Here is an 18,486-nt window from a genome sequence, read left to right on the forward strand (position 1 = left end):
ACGCCCATAGCCCAAGAAAGCATATTTTTAAAAAATACCCTGGATGGAGATTGATCTTCAATCCCTGAGAGAGTCCAGGCCAATCCTGGAGGGTTGGCAACCCTAGTTAGGACCCAAATTCAAATGAGATCAGAGCAGGAAAAGGCCGGCAAGAGGGAGGCCCGGAACCGAAAGGTGCGGCCTCGGGCGCTCCACACGGACCGACCTCACCGTGGCGCCGGGAGACAGACGAATAGAGGTGGGGGAAGAGGAGGGTGTAACCCACCTTTGCCGTTTTTGGGCGCCATGACGTCAGACCAATGGCCGCGCCGCACGGCGGAGATCGACAGGGCACCAGGCCAATGGGCGCTAAGGAGAGGCGGGACTTGATGGGGGGCGGGGGAAGCAGTAAGTTCGGTTGAGGGGGCAGTAGGTTTGGTTGAGGGAGCAGTGCTGCAGGTGAGTGGAGCTGAGCTGATCTTTGACCAGGTCGAGGGAAGCCGCTCAAATCAACTCAATTTTTTTATCAATGTTTATAATTATAACCTTTACCTCGGGCCTTTTAGACACTTCCTCTGGCCCGCATGCCTATGAAATTAGTCAGAGTATCTTCTTTTCCATTTAAATTCCCCGTTTATTCAGCCTTTAATGGATTAATGTCGAGTTTTAATGGGGATTAAGTTCTCTCTCCATGGTTCAGATTCAAAAAGGTCCAGATTCAGGGTCCAGCCTCTGGTTCAGGGGTTGGGGGTCAGAGTCCAGCCTCTGGTTCAGGGGTTGGGGGTCAGAGTCCAGCCTCTGGTTCAGGGGTTGGGGGTCAGAGTCCAGCCTCTGGTTCAGGGGTTGGGGGTCAGAGTCCAGCCTCTGGTTCAGGGGTTGGGGGTCAGAGTCCAGCCTCTGGTTCAGGAGTTGGGGGTCAGAGTCCAGCCTCTGGTTCAGGAGTTGGGGGTCAGAGTCCAGCCTCTGGTTCAGGAGTTGGGGGTCAGAGTCCAGCCTCTAGTTCAGGGGTTGGGGGTCAGAGTCCAGCCTCTGGTTCAGGGGTTGGGGGTCAGAGTCCAGCCTCTGCTTCAGGGGTTGTGGGGGGGGGGGTGGTGTCAGAGTCCAGCCTGTGGTTCAGGGGTTGGGGGCTCAGAGTCCAGCCTGTGGTTCAGGGTTTGGGGGCTCAGAGTCCAGCCTCTGGTTCAGGGGTTGGGGGCTCAGAGTCCAGCCTCTGGTTCAGGGGTTGGGGGTCAGGGTCAGAGTCCAGCCTGTGGTTCAGGGATTGGGGTTCAGAGCCCAGCCTCTGGTTCAGGGATTGGGGTTCAGGGCCCAGCCCATGGTCCAGGGGTTGGGGTTCAGAGCCCAGCCCGTGGTTCAGGGGTTGGGGGGGGTCAGAGCTCAGCCTTTGGTTCAGGGGTTGGGGGGGTTCAGAGCTCAGCCTGTAGTTCAGTGGTTGTGGTTCAGGGGTTGGGTTCAGAGCCATAAAGGTCCAGGTTCAGATCCCAGCCTAATTGATCACTGCCATATTTCTCAGTTTGGCTATCTCGATACTGCCCCCTCCTTGGGTTTCGGGAGGGGGAGGCAGCCAGAATTCCTGCTCCTGAAGCCCACACTGGGCACAAAATTCCCACTGTTTCCTCGCCCACTAGCCCCTGGCAGTGGATGTTGCTGTGGGTAAGATTGATAGCGATGCCCTCCCTTCCTGCTGCTGGCACTGGTTGTCCGGTCTCAAACCGTTGTCTGGAGGGAGGCAGCTAGCACAGGGAAAAGACTTCAGGAAGGGAGTGGGGTTTGGTGGGAGGAAGGGTCATCTTAGCTCAGTGGATCCCCCTCTCACACTTCTGGGTAAGAAGGTCATGAGTTTGAGGCCCTACTCCACCAACCTGAGCTCTGTAACCCGGCCGACTCTTCCCAGTGCCAGTACTGAGGGAGCGCCGCACTGTCGGAGGGTCAGTACTGAGGGAGCGCCGCACTGTCGGAGGGTCAGTACTGAGGGAGCGCCGCACTGTCGGAGGGTCAGTACTGAGGGAGCGCCGCACTGTCGGAGGGTCAGTACTGAGGGAGCGCCGCACTGTCGGAGGGTCAGTACTGAGGGAGCGCCGCACTGTCGGAGGGTCAGTACTGAGGGAGCGCCGCACTGTCGGAGGGTCAGTACTGAGGGAGCGCCGCACTGTCGGAGGGTCAGTACTGAGGGAGCGCCGCACTGTCGGAGGGTCAGTACTGAGGGAGCGCCGCACTGTCGGAGGGTCAGTGCTGAGGGAGCGCCGCACTGTCGGAGGGTCAGTGCTGAGGGAGCGCCGCACTGTCGGAGGGTCAGTGCTGAGGGAGCGCCGCACTGCCGGAGGGTCAGTGCTGAGGGAGCGCCGCACTGTCGGAGGGTCAGTGCTGAGGGAGCGCCGCACTGTCGGAGAGTCAGTGCTGAGGGAGCGCCGCACTGTCGGAGCGTCAGCGCTGAGGGAGCGCCACACTGTTGGAGGGTCAGCGCTGAGGGAGCGCCGCACTGTCGGAGGGCCAGTACTGAGGGAGTGCCGCGCTGTCGGAAGATCAGTACTGAGGGAGCGCCGCACTGTCGGAGGGTCAGTACTGAGCGAGCGCCGCACTGTCGGAGGTGCCACCTTTCAGGATGAGATGTTAAACCGAGGCCCCCCATCTGCCCTCTCGCCTGGACGTAAAAGATCCCAAGATTGGAAGAAGAGGGGGGAGGTGGTGAGTTCTCCCTGGTGCTCTGGGCCCAATGGACGCATTTAAGGGGATAACGTGAGGGAGAAAGGGAACAGAAGGTATATACTGATGGGCTGAGACGCAGAAGGTGGGGGAGGGAGGAGGCTGGTGTGGGGTAGAAACAGCAGCACAGAGCAGAGGGGCCGAGTGGCCTGTTTCTGGGCTGGGAATACGTTGTAATCCGTTGCGTACCTGGCACAGGGAAGTGGCCAAAGAATGGTAAATGCAGCTGCAGAGATGGGCGTTGGGCTGATGTGTGGCGGTATGAATGCGAACTCATTTCGACCATGTGAGAGCATCATTCCAATAAGGAAGTTGCTGATTGATTGTCTGGCCTCTGTGCAGGATAACAAACACACCGAAAGCAAACTTCCCCCTCTCCTACTGTGTTTTTTTTTTTAAAAATCTAATCCCTGAAGCCCCGGAGTTGCCGGGCTCCTGAGGGGGTAGGTTCGCCGACCCTGGAATTCGCTCCCAGCATTCGCACCGGGTCCAGGGAACCTCCCGGGGAATTCGATGCATCGGACCCCAAGGATCTTGGGGGCTGCCTTCCGCGTGAAGAGACTGCGCTGCCACCTGCTGGCCATGGACGGCGTGGGGAGTGACGGCCGCGCCTCCGAGGAACAGGCCAAGCTGACCGTCACGGCAGGAATCATCGTCATTGGCGACGAGCTCTTGAAGGTAAAGACCCCCGTCGGGGACTGGCCAGACCAGCGGAACGAGATTTGAAACGTTCCCCCCCCCCCCCCCCCCGGCCGACTGACACTCCCTCCGACTTGGCCGTTCCTTCCGAGACGCCGGTCAGGCCGTGCGTGGCTGCCTGGGAGTGAATTGGAGTGAGCTCAGGCGTTTCTGTGTCAGCTCAGTGGGTTGCACCCTCGCACAGGGGACCGGGAGTAACCCTGAGGTTACTGCTTTGGAGGTCCTGCTTTTCAATCTCCTTCCTCGCTCCCTAAAGCCTGCTTTCAGGACCTCATCCCCTTTCCTACCTAATTGGTACCAGTGTGGAGCACAACCTCTGGCAGATCACCCTCCTCTGGGACAGTGTCTTGCAGCCGCTCGTTGACTCTGGCACCAGCGAGGCAACATACCACCCTGGAGTCACTTCCACAGCTGCATAAATGCCTCTCTCTGTTACCCTAACTAACAAATCCCCTATTACCACTGCTCTTCCCTTCTTCTGTCTCCCTTCCTGGACAGCAGAGCTGCCCGTGGTGCCACAAACTTGGCTCTGACTGCACTCCTCTGAGGAACCCTCACCGTCATCCAATTGGTGAGCGGGACCCGGGGGGGGGGGGGGGGGGGGGGGGGGGGGGGGGGGGGGGGGGGGGGGGGGTCGGTGGGGAGAGGGGGGAGTGGCACCTGCACTTACCGGCCGAATTTCCTTGGAGCGCCTGGCGGTCATCCATTCCCTTTCTGCTTCCAGGCTCCTAGGCTGCGGTGTGACCATGTAGCCCTCAGCCTCGCGGATGCACCACAGGGACTCCTGCCGCTGCTTGAGCCCTGAAACCCAAAGCTCAAGTTTCTGCGGCTGTTAACACTTCCTGCACGTGGTGGCCGTCTCGGACATTGACAGCATCCACAACCTCCCACATATCACAGGACACACATTCCACTCGACTGGGCCATCCTGCCATGACTTCAATTTACTTCCCTTCTGTTAAATTTATTTTACTTTGGTTCACATATGCAACTTTATTTTACCCGCCCTCGACTTAACTTTATTTCCCTATTGCTTGTGTTTCTTAGTTAAATGTAAGTAGCCACTTGTTTTAAGAATAATGTGTTTTTCTAATTCTCAGCTACTTGATGACACTCCCTAACAGCAGCTTCTCATCAACCAATGAACTAACGCTTCTGTGATGTTAGGTGCTGCTGACTGTCTGTCCCAGGGTCCTCCTCTCACACCCTTCTCTAGGTGCTGCTGACTGCCTGTTCCAGTGTGGTCCTCTCGCACTCTCCACCCTCCTCTATAACCTTCTCCAGCCCCTACACCCCTATCTCTGTAACCTCCTCCAGCCCCTACACCCCTCCCTATCTCTGTAACCTCCTCCAGCCCCTACACCCCTCCCTATCTCTGTAACCTCCTCCAGCCCCTACACCCCTCCCTATCTCTGTAACCTCCTCCAGCCCCTATAATTCTCCCTATCTCTGTAACCTCCTCCAGTCCCTACAACCCTCCAAGATCTCTGCACTCCTCCAATTCCAGCCTATTGCCCATCCCCCAATTCCCATCGCTCCACCATTGGCGGCCGTGCCTACAGCTGCCTGAGGGCCCTGAGCTCTGGAATTCCCTCCCTAAACCTCTCCACCCCTCTCTCTCTCTCTTTTTCTCTCTCTCTTTTTCTCTCTCTCTTTTTCTCTCTCTCTTTTTCTCTCTCTCTTTTTCTCTCTCTCTTTTTCTCTCTCTCTTTTTCTCTCTCCCTCCCTTCTCTTCTCTCCCCTCCTTTAAGACTCTCCTTAAAACCGGCCTTTTTGATTAGCTTTTGGTTACCCGTCCCTAATATCTCCACATGTGGCTCGAGGTCAAATTTAGCTAAACCTGATTTACCTTTGCTGCTGTGAATGTAGCAACAGGCGGAGGCCATTCAGCCCCTTGAGTCTGTTCTGCCATTCAGTGAGATCGAGGAGGAGTCTTTAACTTAACTCCACCTTTGCTCCATAACTTACAATGCCCTTGCCGAGGCAAAACGCCTAAAGTGAATCGACATCCACCGTGTTTTGTGGGACAGAGTTCCACACTCCTACCACACTTTCTTTGAAGAAGTGTTTCCTAATGTCAGTCCTGAACCCCTGGCTCTGATCTGAAGGACATCTCCCTTCGTCCTGGACTCCACCCAGCCCCTCTCCCCCCCTCCTCCCCTCCTCTTCCACCCAGCCCCTCCCCTCGGCAACCAGTGGCAACATTTTCCCTCTTCCTGTCCTACCAAAACCCTCGGGATCATGTCAAAGGCGCTATAGCAATGTAAGTGCTTGTGCTAAGTTTTCCATCTAATCTCTTCTTTCTTATCGTTCCAACTCTCCTTCAAGGGCCACACGCAGGACACCAACTCCTACTTCATGTGCCGGAAGCTGCGCTCGCTGGGGGTCAAGGTGGAGAAGGTGTCGGTCATCCCGGACGAGGTGCGGTGCATCGCCGAGGAGGTGGCGGCCTTCGCCGGCCGCTACCACTACGTGCTGACCTCGGGGGGCATTGGGCCCACCCACGACGACGTGACCTTCGAGGGGGTGGCCCAGGCCTTCGGCGAGTGCACCTTCTGCCACCCCGAGCTGGCGGGGCTGGTCACCCGCTTCTTCGGCAAGACCAAGGCGGCCGGCCCGGCCATGAAGCTGGCCCGGGTGCCCCGCTCCGCCCGCCTCAACTACGGGCAGGACCGGCTGACCGGCGACTGCCTCAAGTACCCGCTGGTCAGCGTCCGCAACGTCTACGTCTTCCCCGGCGTCCCCGCCCTCCTGGAGCGGGCGCTCGACGGCTTGGGGCACCTCTTCTACAACGCGCGGCTGCGCTACTCGACCCGGGAGGTCTTCGTCGACGCGGAGGAGACGGCCATCACGCCGGTGCTGGACGAGGCCCACCGCCGGTTCGGCCGCCAGCTCAGCCTGGGCTCCTACCCCGACTGGACAAACAACTACTACCGGGTCAAGCTGACCCTCGACTCGGACCGCGAGGGCCCGCTGGAGGAGGCCCTGCGCTTCCTGCTGGAGCGTCTCCCCCCCGGGGCCGTCGTCCCCCTGGAGAAGGATCCTGTGGCTGTCTCCGCACGTGACGTGTACAGGCTGGCTCACTCCGGTAGGCCTAACCCAGCTCGGCTGAGCCCAACCCACGGACGCAAAATGATTTCCATCGCGATACTAACCCCGTGCGCCCTGTCGGCCTGATCTCTAACCTCGCCAACCAGAATTAATTTGAGCTGAATCAAATTCTGTACAGCAGTTGGGGGGGAAACAGGCCATTCGGCCCACAAGACATAGGAGCCGAAATTAGGCCATTTGGCACATCGAGTGTGCTCTGCCATTCAATCATGGCTGATAAGTTTCTCAACCCCATTCTCCCGCCTTCTCCCCGTAACCTTTGACCCCCCTTACCAATCAGGAACCGATCTATCTCTGTCTTAAATACACCCAATGACCCGGCCTCCACAGCCTTCTGTGGCAATGAATTCCGTAGATTCACCACTCTCTGGCTAAAGAAGTTTCTCCTCATCTCTGTTCTAAAAGGTCTTCCCTTTACTCTGAGGCTGTGCCCTCGGGTCCTGTTCTCTCCTACTAATGGAAACATCTTCCCCACGTCCACTCTATCCAGGCCTTTCAGTATTCTGTAAGTTTCAATCAGATCCCCCCTCATCCTTCTAAACTCCATCGAGTATAGACGCAGAGTCCTCAAACGTTCCTCATATGTTAAGCCTTTCATTCCTGGGATTGTTCTCATGAACCTCCTCTGGGCCCTCTCCAGGGCCAGAACATCCTTCCTGAGATACGGGGCCCAAAATTGCTCACAATATTCTAAGTGTGGCCTGACCAGAGCCTTATAAAGCCTCAGCAGCACATCCCTGCTTTTATATTCTAGTCCTCTCGCCCCTCTGCTCCGTGCTGGTGTTTCTGCTTCACACCAGCCTCCTCAAACCCCCTCTCTCCATCTCTCTCTCTCTCTCTCTCTCTTTCTCCCCCTCCCCCAACCAAACAACATATCCTCCTATTTCTTTCTCCCTCATGCGTTTGCCCACCTTCTCCCCCCACCTTCAATCCATCTCTCCAATTCACCTCGATCACTCCCTGTGGGAGCGAGTTCCACGTTCCCCCCACTTTTCCACAAGAGGAAACGCTAAAAAGAAACTTCTTTATTCAAATGCAACCAACCCACCCACCCTTACAATCCCCACAGCAGCCCCCCCCCAACACCCCTCCCGGCCACCGAGTCCCATCACTCCACCATTGGAGGCCATGCCTTCAGCTGTCTGGGCCCCGAGCTCTGGGATTCCCTCCCTAAACCACTACATCTGTCTTTAGAGCCCACCATTTCTTTCATTGTTAACAGCCGTCTGTTCTGCACTAGAATCCCGTCACTGGCTGGTATGAGCCCTGGCTTCAGTGCGTCGCTGTCCCTTGCTTGCTTTGGAGTCCGAGGGTTGTGGGTTCGAGTCCCCGCTCCAGAGACACGAGCCCCATAATCCAAGCCGACACTCCCAGTGCCACGACTAAGGGAGCGCCGCACTGTCGGAGGGTCAGTACTGAGGGAGTGTCGCACTGTGGGATGGTCAGTACTGAGGGAGTGTCGCACTGTGGGATGGTCAGTACTGAGGGAGTGTCGCACTGTGGGATGGTCAGTACTGAGGGAGTGTCGCACTGTGGGATGGTCAGTACTGAGGGAGTGTCGCACTGTGGGATGGTCAGTACTGAGGGAGTGTCGCACTGTGGGATGGTCAGTACTGAGGGAGTGTCGCACTGTGGGATGGTCAGTACTGAGGGAGTGTCGCACTGTGGGATGGTCAGTACTGAGGGAGTGTCGCACTGTGGGATGGTCAGTACTGAGGGAGTGTCGCACTGTGGGATGGTCAGTACTGAAGGAGTGTCGCACTGTGGGATGGTCAGTACTGAGGGAGTGTCGCACTGTGGGATGGTCAGTACTGAGGGAGTGTCGCACTGTGGGATGGTCAGTACTGAGGGAGTGTCGCACTGTGGGATGGTCAGTACTGAGGGAGTGTCGCACTGTGGGATGGTCAGTACTGAGGGAGTGTCGCACTGTGGGATGGTCAGTACTGAGGGAGTGTCGCACTGTGGGATGGTCAGTACTGAGGGAGTGTCGCACTGTGGGATGGTCAGTACTGAGGGAGTGTCGCACTGTGGGATGGTCAGTACTGAGGGAGTGTCGCACTGTGGGATGGTCAGTACTGAGGGAGTGTCGCACTGTGGGATGGTCAGTACTGAGGGAGTGTCGCACTGTGGGATGGTCAGTACTGAGGGAGTGTCGCACTGTGGGATGGTCAGTACTGAGGGAGTGTCGCACTGTGGGATGGTCAGTACTGAGGGAGTGTCGCACTGTGGGATGGTCAGTACTGAGGGAGTGTCGCACTGTGGGATGGTCAGTACTGAGGGAGTGTCGCACTGTGGGATGGTCAGTACTGAGGGAGTGTCGCACTGTGGGATGGTCAGTACTGAGGGAGTGTCGCACTGTGGGATGGTCAGTACTGAGGGAGTGTCGCACTGTGGGATGGTCAGTACTGAGGGAGTGTCGCACTGTGGGATGGTCAGTACTGAGGGAGTGTCGCACTGTGGGATGGTCAGTACTGAGGGAGTGTCGCACTGTGGGATGGTCAGTACTGAGGGAGTGTCGCACTGTGGGATGGTCAGTACTGAGGGAGTGTCGCACTGTGGGATGGTCAGTACTGAGGGAGTGTCGCACTGTGGGATGGTCAGTACTGAGGGAGTGTCGCACTGTGGGATGGTCAGTACTGAGGGAGTGTCGCACTGTGGGATGGTCAGTACTGAGGGAGTGTCGCACTGTGGGATGGTCAGTACTGAGGGAGTGTCGCACTGTGGGATGGTCAGTACTGAGGGAGTGTCGCACTGTGGGATGGTCAGTACTGAGGGAGTGTCGCACTGTGGGATGGTCAGTACTGAGGGAGTGTCGCACTGTGGGATGGTCAGTACTGAGGGAGTGTCGCACTGTGGGATGGTCAGTACTGAGGGAGTGTCGCACTGTGGGATGGTCAGTACTGAGGGAGTGTCGCACTGTGGGATGGTCAGTACTGAGGGAATGTCGCACTGTCGGAGGGCTATTACCGAGGGAGCGCCGCACTGTCGGAGGGCTATTACCGAGGGAGCGCCACACTGTGGGAGGGTCAGCACTGAGGAAGTGCTGCACTGTCGGAGGGTCAGTACTGAGGGTGCAGTATGCTGTTAAATTACATTCTGTAGGCTTTTTTGTCAGTCCTGCCTTCATTCCCATCCAGTCTGCATCATATTGGCTGACACTGCAAAGAGATGACATGTGCTGTGTTTCCTGCAGAATCTCGGCTTGGCCAGGAGGTGGCAGCAGCTCTGCGGACAGTGGAGGAAGCCCTGGCCCAATACAGCCTGTCTGAGATCTGCGTGGGATTCAACGGTGGCAAAGATTGTACAGCCCTGGTCCACCTCTTCCATGCAGCAGTGAGCAGGTGTGTGAGTGAGAGAAATGCAGGCTGATGGGAAGACTCAAACGGCTACCCTAACATCGGACGCATTATAGCTGGTTAGTTACAGAGTAAAGCTCCCTCTACCCTGTCCCCATCAAACACTCCCAGGACAGGTACAGCACGGGGTTAGATACAGAGTAAAGCTCCCTCTACCCTGTCCCCATCAAACACTCCCAGGACAGGTACAGCACGGGGTTAGATACAGAGTAAAGCTCCCTCTACACTGTCCCCATCAAACACTCCCAGGACAGGTACAGCACGGGGTTAGATACAGAGTAAATCTCCCTCTACCCTGTCCCCATCAAACACACCCAGGACAGGTACAGCACGGGGTTAGATACAGAGTAAAACTCCCTCTACACTGTACACATCAAACACTCCCAGGACAGGTACAGCACGGGGTTAGATACAGAGTAAAGCTCCCTCTACCCTGTCCCCATCAAACACTCCCAGGACAGGTACAGCACGGGGTGAGATACAGAGTAAAGCTCCCTCTACACTGTCCCCATCAAACACTCCCAGGACAGGTATCTTTTGCAGCCTTGTGGGGTCTGTGGGCCATGCTCACGTTCGTTGTTGGAGGCTCCATTCCCTTCTTTGTTATTTGAACAATATTTTACCGTTGCTTTGCTTGCGCTTCAGTTCCACGCTCCTGATCCACAGGCACCCGGTGCGGAGGGGGGGCGTCCCAGGGCAGGAACCTTGCGAACCTGCTCCAGTGCCCGGCCGAGTTGGCCATCGACAGGCCCAGGCAGAGGTCGTCCGGCCCGACTGCCTGCCCCTCTTCCGCGGCTACGTTCGCGGCCAGGTTCCCCTGGAGGGGGAGGAGCGTGCGGTGTCCGTTGGCACCGTCGAGGCCCTCCACGCTCGGTGGGCACCCCGGAGACTCGGGTGCTCTCCAGACCCCTTCAATCACAATTTCAGTTTAATGTCTGTAACTTGGTTTAAATGTTGTCCTTTGGTTTTGCAGTTTCCCTCTAAGGGGGGCTGCTTCTACTTTGTCCCTGATTTTGTGAATTTAGTTTATTTGTGTCGTAACAGAAGAATTACACGATACGGTCCACTCAGCGATTGATTGGCTGTTGGATAGCTTGTCCCCACTCGTCTCTGACGTGGAGCCCTTGTCTCCAAAGACAGGAAAGTGCCTCTTTAATGAGTGCGAAAGCTTTGCATTTTCCACAGCTGCCTCTACCCCCACGAGAAAGCGCTGCTGAATTAAAGGCCAGCGCTGGGGTGGCAGTGATGTCCCCCGTAGTTGAATAGCCGGGACTTGGGAAATGGCTACCTGAAGTGAGGTGCACCCAGGGAGGGAAGCTGCACCCTGAACCGAGTTGGTGCCTCTGAATTCGCCAGTAACCCTGAAACGCGTCCTGTAATGTTCCCGCCTTTTGTGCAGGATGTACCCGGATCACAAGAATCACCTGCAGGCTCTGTATGTCCGGATTGTCTCACCTTTCCCAGAAATGGAGCAGTTTATTCAGGACACCTGTAAGAGGTAAGTGTTTTCACAGGCTGCACAGATTATTGGAATATAAAACCCCCGCCCGCTCATCCCTCGATTAGATTCCAGTCTGTAACTCACTCCCGGGTATCTGTTATTCTATATATAAACCCCCCTGAACCCCTTGATTAGATTCCAGCCTGTAATTCACTCCTGGGTATCTGTTATTCTATATATAAACCCCCCGATCCCCTCGATTAGATTCCAGTCTGTAACTCACTCCCGGGTATCTGTTATTCTATATATAAACCACCCCGAACCCCTCGATTAGATTCCAGTCTGTAACTCACTCCCGGGTATCTGTTATTCTATATATAAACCCCCCCGAGCCCCTTGATTAGATTCCAGCCTGTAACTCACTCCTGGGTATCTGTTATTCTATACATAACCCACCCCCCCCAAATACCTTGATTAGATTCCAGTCTGTAACTCACTCCTGGGTATCTGTTATTTTATATATAAACCACCCGAACACCTCGATTAGATTCCAGTCTGTAACTCACTCCCGAGTATCTGTTATTCTTTATATAAACCCCCCCGAACCCCTTGATTAGATTCCAGCCTGTAATTCACTCCTGGGTATCTGTTATTCTATATATAAACCCCCCGATCCCCTCGATTAGATTCCAGTCTGTAACTCGCTCCCGGGTATCTGTTATTCTATATATAAACCACCCCGAACCCCTCGATTAGATTCCAGTCTGTAACTCACTCCCGGGTATCTGTTATTCCAAATATAAACCACCCCGAACCCCTCGATTAGATTCCAGTCTGTAACTCACTCCCGGGTATCTGTTATTCTATATATAAACCCCCCCCCAAATACCTCGATTAGATTCCAGTCTGTAACTCACTCCCGGGTATCTGTTATTCCATATATAAACCACCCCGAACCCCTCGATTAGATTCCAGTCTGTAACTCACTCCCGGGTATCTGTTATTCTATATATAAACCCCCCCCGAACCCCTCGATTAGATTCCAGCCTGTAACTCACTCCTGGGTATCTGTTATTCTATACATAACCCCCCCGCCCCCCCCAAATACCTTGATTAGATTCCAGTCTGTAACTCACTCCCGGGTATCTGTTATTTTATATATAAACCCCGCCGAACCCCTCGATTAGATTCCTGTCTGTAACGCACTCCCGGGTATCTGTTATTCTATATATAAACCCCACCCCGAACCCCCTCGATTAGATTCCAGTCTGTAACTCACTCCCGGGTGTCTGTTATATTATATATAAACCACCCTGAACCCCTTGATTAGGTTCCAGTCTGTAACTCACTCCCGGTATCTGTTATTCTATATATAAACCACCCGAACACCTTGATTAGATTCCAGTCTGTAACTCACTCCCAGGTATCTGTTATTCTATATATAAACCCCACCCCGAACCCCCTCGATTAGATTCCAGTCTGTAACTCACTCCCGGGTATCTGTTATTCTATATATAAACCACCCAAACCCCTCGATTAGATGCCCTCATTGTCTGTTTGGAGCACAGTGATCTGTGATTGATGGTATTTGACTTGCCACCTTCCTGCTTTGAATCAAAGGACTATTCCAGTTTCGAGGCAATAACTGATCTTTCTCACCAGGTACCAGCTCCAGATATACACTGTGTGCGGCAACATCAAGGAGGCACTGACAGACCTGAAGACGCAGCAGCCTCACATCAAGGCTGTCCTGATGGGTACCAGGCGGACTGACCCCTACTCCCGTACTCTGAAGCCCATGTGCATGACCGACCCCGGATGGCCAGAGTACATGCGGGTCAATCCCCTGCTGGTGGGTATCGGGGCCCCGACCGGGCACTGGATGTCACTGGGTAACAGTGGCAGTGTGAGGTGCTTAAGCTGCACGCAGCATGAGAGCTCCCTCGGGCTCTATGTGGAGGTAGACTTGCATTTCTGTAGCACCTGTCACAACCTCGAGGCATCCTGCAGCTCTTGGCAGCCCACGAAGTATGTTTTTTTTTCCAAAGTGAAGCCGCTGTTGTAAGGTAGGAAACACGGCAACCGATCTGCGCACAGCAAGATCCTGCAAGCAGCATTGTGGTAATGATGCAGGTCGGTGCTGTTGGTTGAGGGATAGATATTGGCCCCAGGACACCGGTGAGAACCTCCACCCTGCCATCCCCATTGTTCTCCTTCCAATAGCAGCCATGCGATCTTTTGCACCCGAGAGGTTTGATGTCTCGTCCAAAAGACAGCTCCTCCAACAGTGCGGCACTCCCTCCGTACTGACCCTCTGACAGTGCGACACTCCCTCAGTACTGACCCTCTGACCGTGCTGCACTCCCTCAGTACTGTCCCTCCAACAGTGCTGCACTCCCTCAGTACTGTCCCTCCAACAGTGCTGCACTCCCTCAGTACTGACCCTCCGACAGGGCTGCACTCCCTCGGTACTGACCCTCCAACAGGGCTGCACTCCCTCGGTACTGACCCTCCGACGGTGCTGCACTCCCTCGGCGCTGACCCTCCGACAGTGCTGCACTCCCTCGGCGCTGACCCTCCGACAGTGCTGCACTCACTCAGTACTGACCCTCCGACAGTGCTGCACCCCCTCGGAGTGTCAGCCTGGATTTTGTGCTCGGGTGTCTGGAGTGGTGACTTGAGCCCAAAGCCTCCTGACTCGGAGGTGAGAAAGAGCGAGCCACTGAGAGACAACTGACATTGCCAGCCCCTGGCCTGCCCTCTTTGGGCTATGGGGCTGATGATTTGCCCCTTCTTTAGTTGCCACTGTTGGTGGAATGTTGCAGCTCAGAAGGAGGCTATTTGGCCTAGCGTGCCTATGCTGGCTCCTTGAAGGAGCTGCCCGCTTAGACCCACCCCCCAGACCGTGCCATCCGCCTCACCCTTTCCCCTTTGCAAAATAGATTCCCCTTCAAGTATTTGTCCAGTTCCCTGTTTTTCGATTTCGATATTTGCAAAATGTGCCAGGCTGTATAGAAGCTCCTAGTTGGTGTGGGACTGGAGAGTGGGGCAGTCCCCAACTGGATAAGGAGGGCAGACTCCCTTCCCGGGGGGGCACATGAATCACTCAGTCGGGTCTTCGTCCTTGCTTTCCATCCAGTGCCCGTCGACACTTCACTTCTGAAAGCTGCTTCCCCATCCCCACCCCGGTGGAATTTGAACTTGGGCCCCCACCCCCTCCCCCTCCCCCGGCAGCACCTGCTGCTGCCCCCCACCCCCCCCGACTGACCGCAGGGCAGCCACTGCCGAGGAAGCCGTGGGGGGGGCCGGATGTGATGGTGATGCACGCCGTGGTCGAATAGCCCGCCCACGAACGTGGTTTTGTGATTTTTTTTTGCTTCGGTCGCACCGACTGGCCCATGGGAGCTGCTGCTGGGAAACGACAGCGACAGGATTGGTCCCCGGCACTTGCTTTTCTAAAGAATGCTTTTGCTGCGTCTCTTTCAGGACTGGAGTTACCACGATATCTGGGAGTTTTTACGTACGCTCTACATCCCATATTGCATCCTCTACGACAAGGGGTACGTGACGGTTGTGCTCCTGGACTAACGTTGACTCACGGCGGTCGCCCCACACCCGCTCCCCGAACCGTGCCGCATACCTCCCTGCGCAGCAAAGAATGGCTTGAATTTCTATAGCGCCTTTCACGTTCTCGGGAGAACCCGAAGCTTTTCCCGACACACTTTTTTTTTCCTCTTTGAGAGTGCGGTCACTGTTGTAATGCAGGAAACACGGCAGCAACACTTGCTCACAGCGGGATCCCACGTATGTGACCATGACAACATCATCTGCATTTTTTTGACGTGATAAATTTTGTACCCAGGACAATCCCACCACCCCTCCAACATTTCCAAGGATGACCATGGCAACTTTTAAATCCAACTGAGAGGGCAGATGGGACCCCAGTTTAATCTGACACCTCTGACAGTGTGGCGCTCCCTCAGTGCTGACCCTCCGACAGTGCGGCGCCCCCTCAGTGCTGACCCTCCGACAGTGCGGCGCTCCCTCAGTGCTGACCCTCCGACAGTGCGGCGCTCCCTCAGTGCTGACCCTCCGACATTGCGGCGCCCCCTCAGTGCTGACCCTCCGACATTGCGGCGCCCCCTCAGTGCTGACCCTCCGACATTGCGGCGCCCCCTCAGTGCTGACCCTCCGACATTGCGGCGCCCCCTCAGTGCTGACCCTCCGACATTGCGGCGCCCCCTCAGTGCTGACCCTCCGACTGTGCGGCGCTCCCTCAGTGCTGACCCTCGGACAATGCGGCTCTCCCTCAGTGCCGACCCTCCGACAGTGCGGCGCTCCCTCAGTGCTGACCCTCCGACAGTGCGGCGCTCCCTCAGTGCCGACCCTCCGGCGCTCCCTCGGTGCCGACCCTTGGACAGTGCGGCGCTCCCTCAGTGCCGACCCTCGGACAGTGCAGCGCTCCCTCGGTGCTGACCCTCGGACAGTGCGGCGCTCCCTCGGTGCCGACCCTCCGACAGTGCAGTGCTCCCTCAGTACTGACCCTCCGACAGTGCGGTGCTCCCTCAGTACTGACCCTCCGACAGTGCGGTGCTCCCTCAGTACTGACCCTCCGACAGTGCGGTGCTCCCTCAGTACTGACCCTCGGACAGTGCGGTGCTCCCTCAGTGCCGACCCTCGGACAGTGCGGCGCTCCCTCGGTGCTGACCCTCGGACAGTGCGGCGCTCCCTCAGTACTAGTACTGGGAGTGTCGGTCTGGGTTATGGACCCAAGTCTCTGGAGTGGGGATTCGAACCCACGACCTTCTGACTCCGAGGGGAGGGTGCTACCCACTGAGCCTCAGATAGGACTGTGGGTGAATTGCACATCCGTAGTTTCCCATCCATTCTGCTTCAAATGCCTGCACTCTTCTCGAGTCCACTCTCTGCCCCATCTTCAGTTGCAGAACCTTCACACTCCCCTTCCCAAGAAAGTATCTCCCCTAATGCCCTTTGGTGGGAAGAATGAAAAGGTAGACTATTATTTAAATGGAGAGAGACCCCAAAAAAAGTGCAGCGCAGAGGGATCTGGGCGTTCGTGTGCATGAAACATGAAATGTTAGCATGCAAGTGCAGATGGAATTGTGGCCTGTATTGCTAGGGGGTTGGAGTTTAAATATAGGGAAGTCTTGTTACAACTGTTCAGGGTGTTGGTGAGGCCGTGCCTGGAGTACTGTGTACAGTTTTGGCCCTTGTATTTATGAAAGGATATACCGGCATTGGAGGCAGTTTTAAAGCGACTCACTAGGCTGATTCCTGGGCTGAAGGGTTGCCTTATCAAAGAACGGCTAAACTGGTTAGACCTTTATTAGAGTTTAGAAGAATGAGGGGTGATATTCTTGAAACGTACAAGATTCTGAAGGGGCTTGACAGGGTAGATGTTGAGAAGGTGTTTCCACTAGTGAGGGAATCTTGAACTAGGGGACATAGTTACAGAATAAGGGGACACTCATTTAAAACCGAGATGCGAAGGAATTTCCTCTCTGAGGTTAGCGAAGGTCTGGAATTCTCTACCCCAGAGAGTTGTGGAGGCTGGATCACCGAAAGTATTTAAAGAGGAGGTAGACAGATTTTTGAAATATCGGGGAGTTGGGGGCTTTGAGGAGCTGGTACGAAAGAGGAGTTGAGGCCCGGGGCAGATCAGCCATGACCTTATTGATGAATGGCGGGGCAGGCTGCCACTTTCACTGCCGTCAGCTTCTCAGTTCGAAGCCCTGACGGGCCTGATTTCAATCTCTAAAGGGTGAAGTGGTGGGGTTTGTCAATGCTGCTTCCTGGATTAAGACTCCCAGGGCCCCCGAATACAAACCACCACGCGACCCCCTCCTGACGGCTGACCCGCGACCTCGGCCGGAGAGAGGAACGCGCTTGCGCCGCCTGCCTTGGTTGAATATCTCGCCGGCACAGCCCTCTGGACTGACAGCGTGGTGGGAGGGGGGAAGGGCGGGGAATTGGATCTTAAGCCTGAAACTCCCTTGTCTAATCTGAAATCTCTCTCTTTTTCTCCCCCCCCACCTACCCCCTCTGTCTCCCCCACCCACCTTCCTCTCTACCGCCATTCACCCCACCAGCTACACCTCCCTAGGGAGCATGGATAACACCTCCAAGAACCCCAACCTGTGCTACCTCAACCACCTGGGTATGGAACGGTACCAGCCTGCCTATCAACTGGAAAAGGAGGAGGACGAGAGGACTTCCAGAAAGTAATTGACACCAACCACCTCACCCACCCCAACCCCCTCCTCCCGACAAAGTCCACATCCCGCCGGGTTGCCTAACACCTTCCTTTGTTCGACTCCGCTGTAAAGCAGAGACCAGCGTTAATGGGACAGCCTACCAGGCGAGGGATGGGGTGAGGTTAAAGAAAGTCCCAGCCCGCAACAGTTTTTGGCACACGGCGAATGCTCAACGATAGGACCCTCAGCCCCCTTGGGAGTGTAGAAACAGGAGGAGGTGATTCAGCCCCTTTGGCCTGTTCCGCCCGTTCAGCCAGATCCTGGCTGTTCTGCACTTTAACTCCCGTTTACCTGCCTTGGTTCCTTAACCCAACGCAAATCGATCCGTCTCGGTTGTGAAATTTCCAATTGACCCATAGCCTCGATATTTATTTTTGTGTTGGGAGGGGGGAGAGAGTTCCAGATTCCCGCTCCTCTGTGTCTGTGTGTGTGTCTGTATGTCTGTCTGTGTGTGTGTCTGTCTGTGTGTGTGTCTGTCTGTGTGTGTGTCTGTCTGTGTGTGTGTCTGTCTGTGTGTGTGTCTGTCTGTGTGTGTGTCTGTCTGTGTGTGTGTGTCTGTCTGTGTGTGTCTGTCTGTGTGTGTGTGTCTGTCTGTGTGTGTGTGTCTGTCTGTGTGTGTGTGTATGTGTGTGTCTGTCTGTCTGTCTGTATGTCTGTGTGTGTGTGTGTGTGTGTGTGTGTGTGTGTGTGTGTGTGTGTGTGTGTGTGTGTGTGTGTGTGTGTGTGAGGTGCTTCCTGACATCACCCCTGAACGGCCTGGCTCCCATTTTAAGGTTCTGCCCCCCTCCCACCCCTTGTTCTGGACTCTCTCACCCCCACCAGAGGAAGCAGTTTCTCTCCATCGACCCAATTGAATCCTTTATTCATCTTAAACCCCCTCGATCGGATCACCCCTTCATCTCCCACCCTCGAGGGAAGACAA

At 55.6% G+C, this 18,486-nt stretch overlaps 1 protein-coding gene across 2 annotated transcripts; it reads left to right on the plus strand.

Annotated features, from left to right (window-relative positions):
• The first annotated feature begins 411 nt into the window (after positions 1-411).
• Positions 412-18,058, plus strand: flad1 (flavin adenine dinucleotide synthetase 1). 2 transcript variants are annotated; one of them, XM_041181548.1, is made up of 8 exons: positions 412-438; positions 3,099-3,360; positions 5,710-6,469; positions 9,686-9,833; positions 11,248-11,346; positions 12,952-13,141; positions 14,776-14,849; positions 17,400-18,058. In XM_041181548.1, exons 2-8 carry the CDS (start codon positions 3,196-3,198, stop codon positions 17,533-17,535), a joined length of 1,572 nt encoding a protein of 523 aa, XP_041037482.1. In that variant the 5' UTR covers positions 412-438; positions 3,099-3,195; the 3' UTR covers positions 17,536-18,058. The 2 variants fall into 2 exon arrangements, with proteins under 2 accessions (XP_041037482.1, XP_041037483.1); XM_041181549.1 differs by lacking the exon at positions 14,776-14,849.
• The last annotated feature ends 428 nt before the right edge of the window (positions 18,059-18,486 follow it).

This window comes from Carcharodon carcharias, assembly GCF_017639515.1.
Source record: "Carcharodon carcharias isolate sCarCar2 chromosome 36 unlocalized genomic scaffold, sCarCar2.pri SUPER_36_unloc_1, whole genome shotgun sequence".
NCBI lineage: Eukaryota > Metazoa > Chordata > Chondrichthyes > Lamniformes > Lamnidae > Carcharodon > Carcharodon carcharias.

Excerpts from the sequence above, each read along its gene's own strand:
- flad1 (XM_041181548.1), top strand. The coding sequence starts at position 3,196 with ATGCATCGGACCCCAAGGATCTTGGGGGCTGCCTTCCGCGTGAAGAGA. Across the intron at positions 3,361-5,709 it reads TTGGCGACGAGCTCTTGAAG|GGCCACACGCAGGACACCAA; the intron begins GTAAAGACCCCC and ends CTCTCCTTCAAG. Across the intron at positions 13,142-14,775 it reads TGCGGGTCAATCCCCTGCTG|GACTGGAGTTACCACGATAT; the intron begins GTGGGTATCGGG and ends CGTCTCTTTCAG.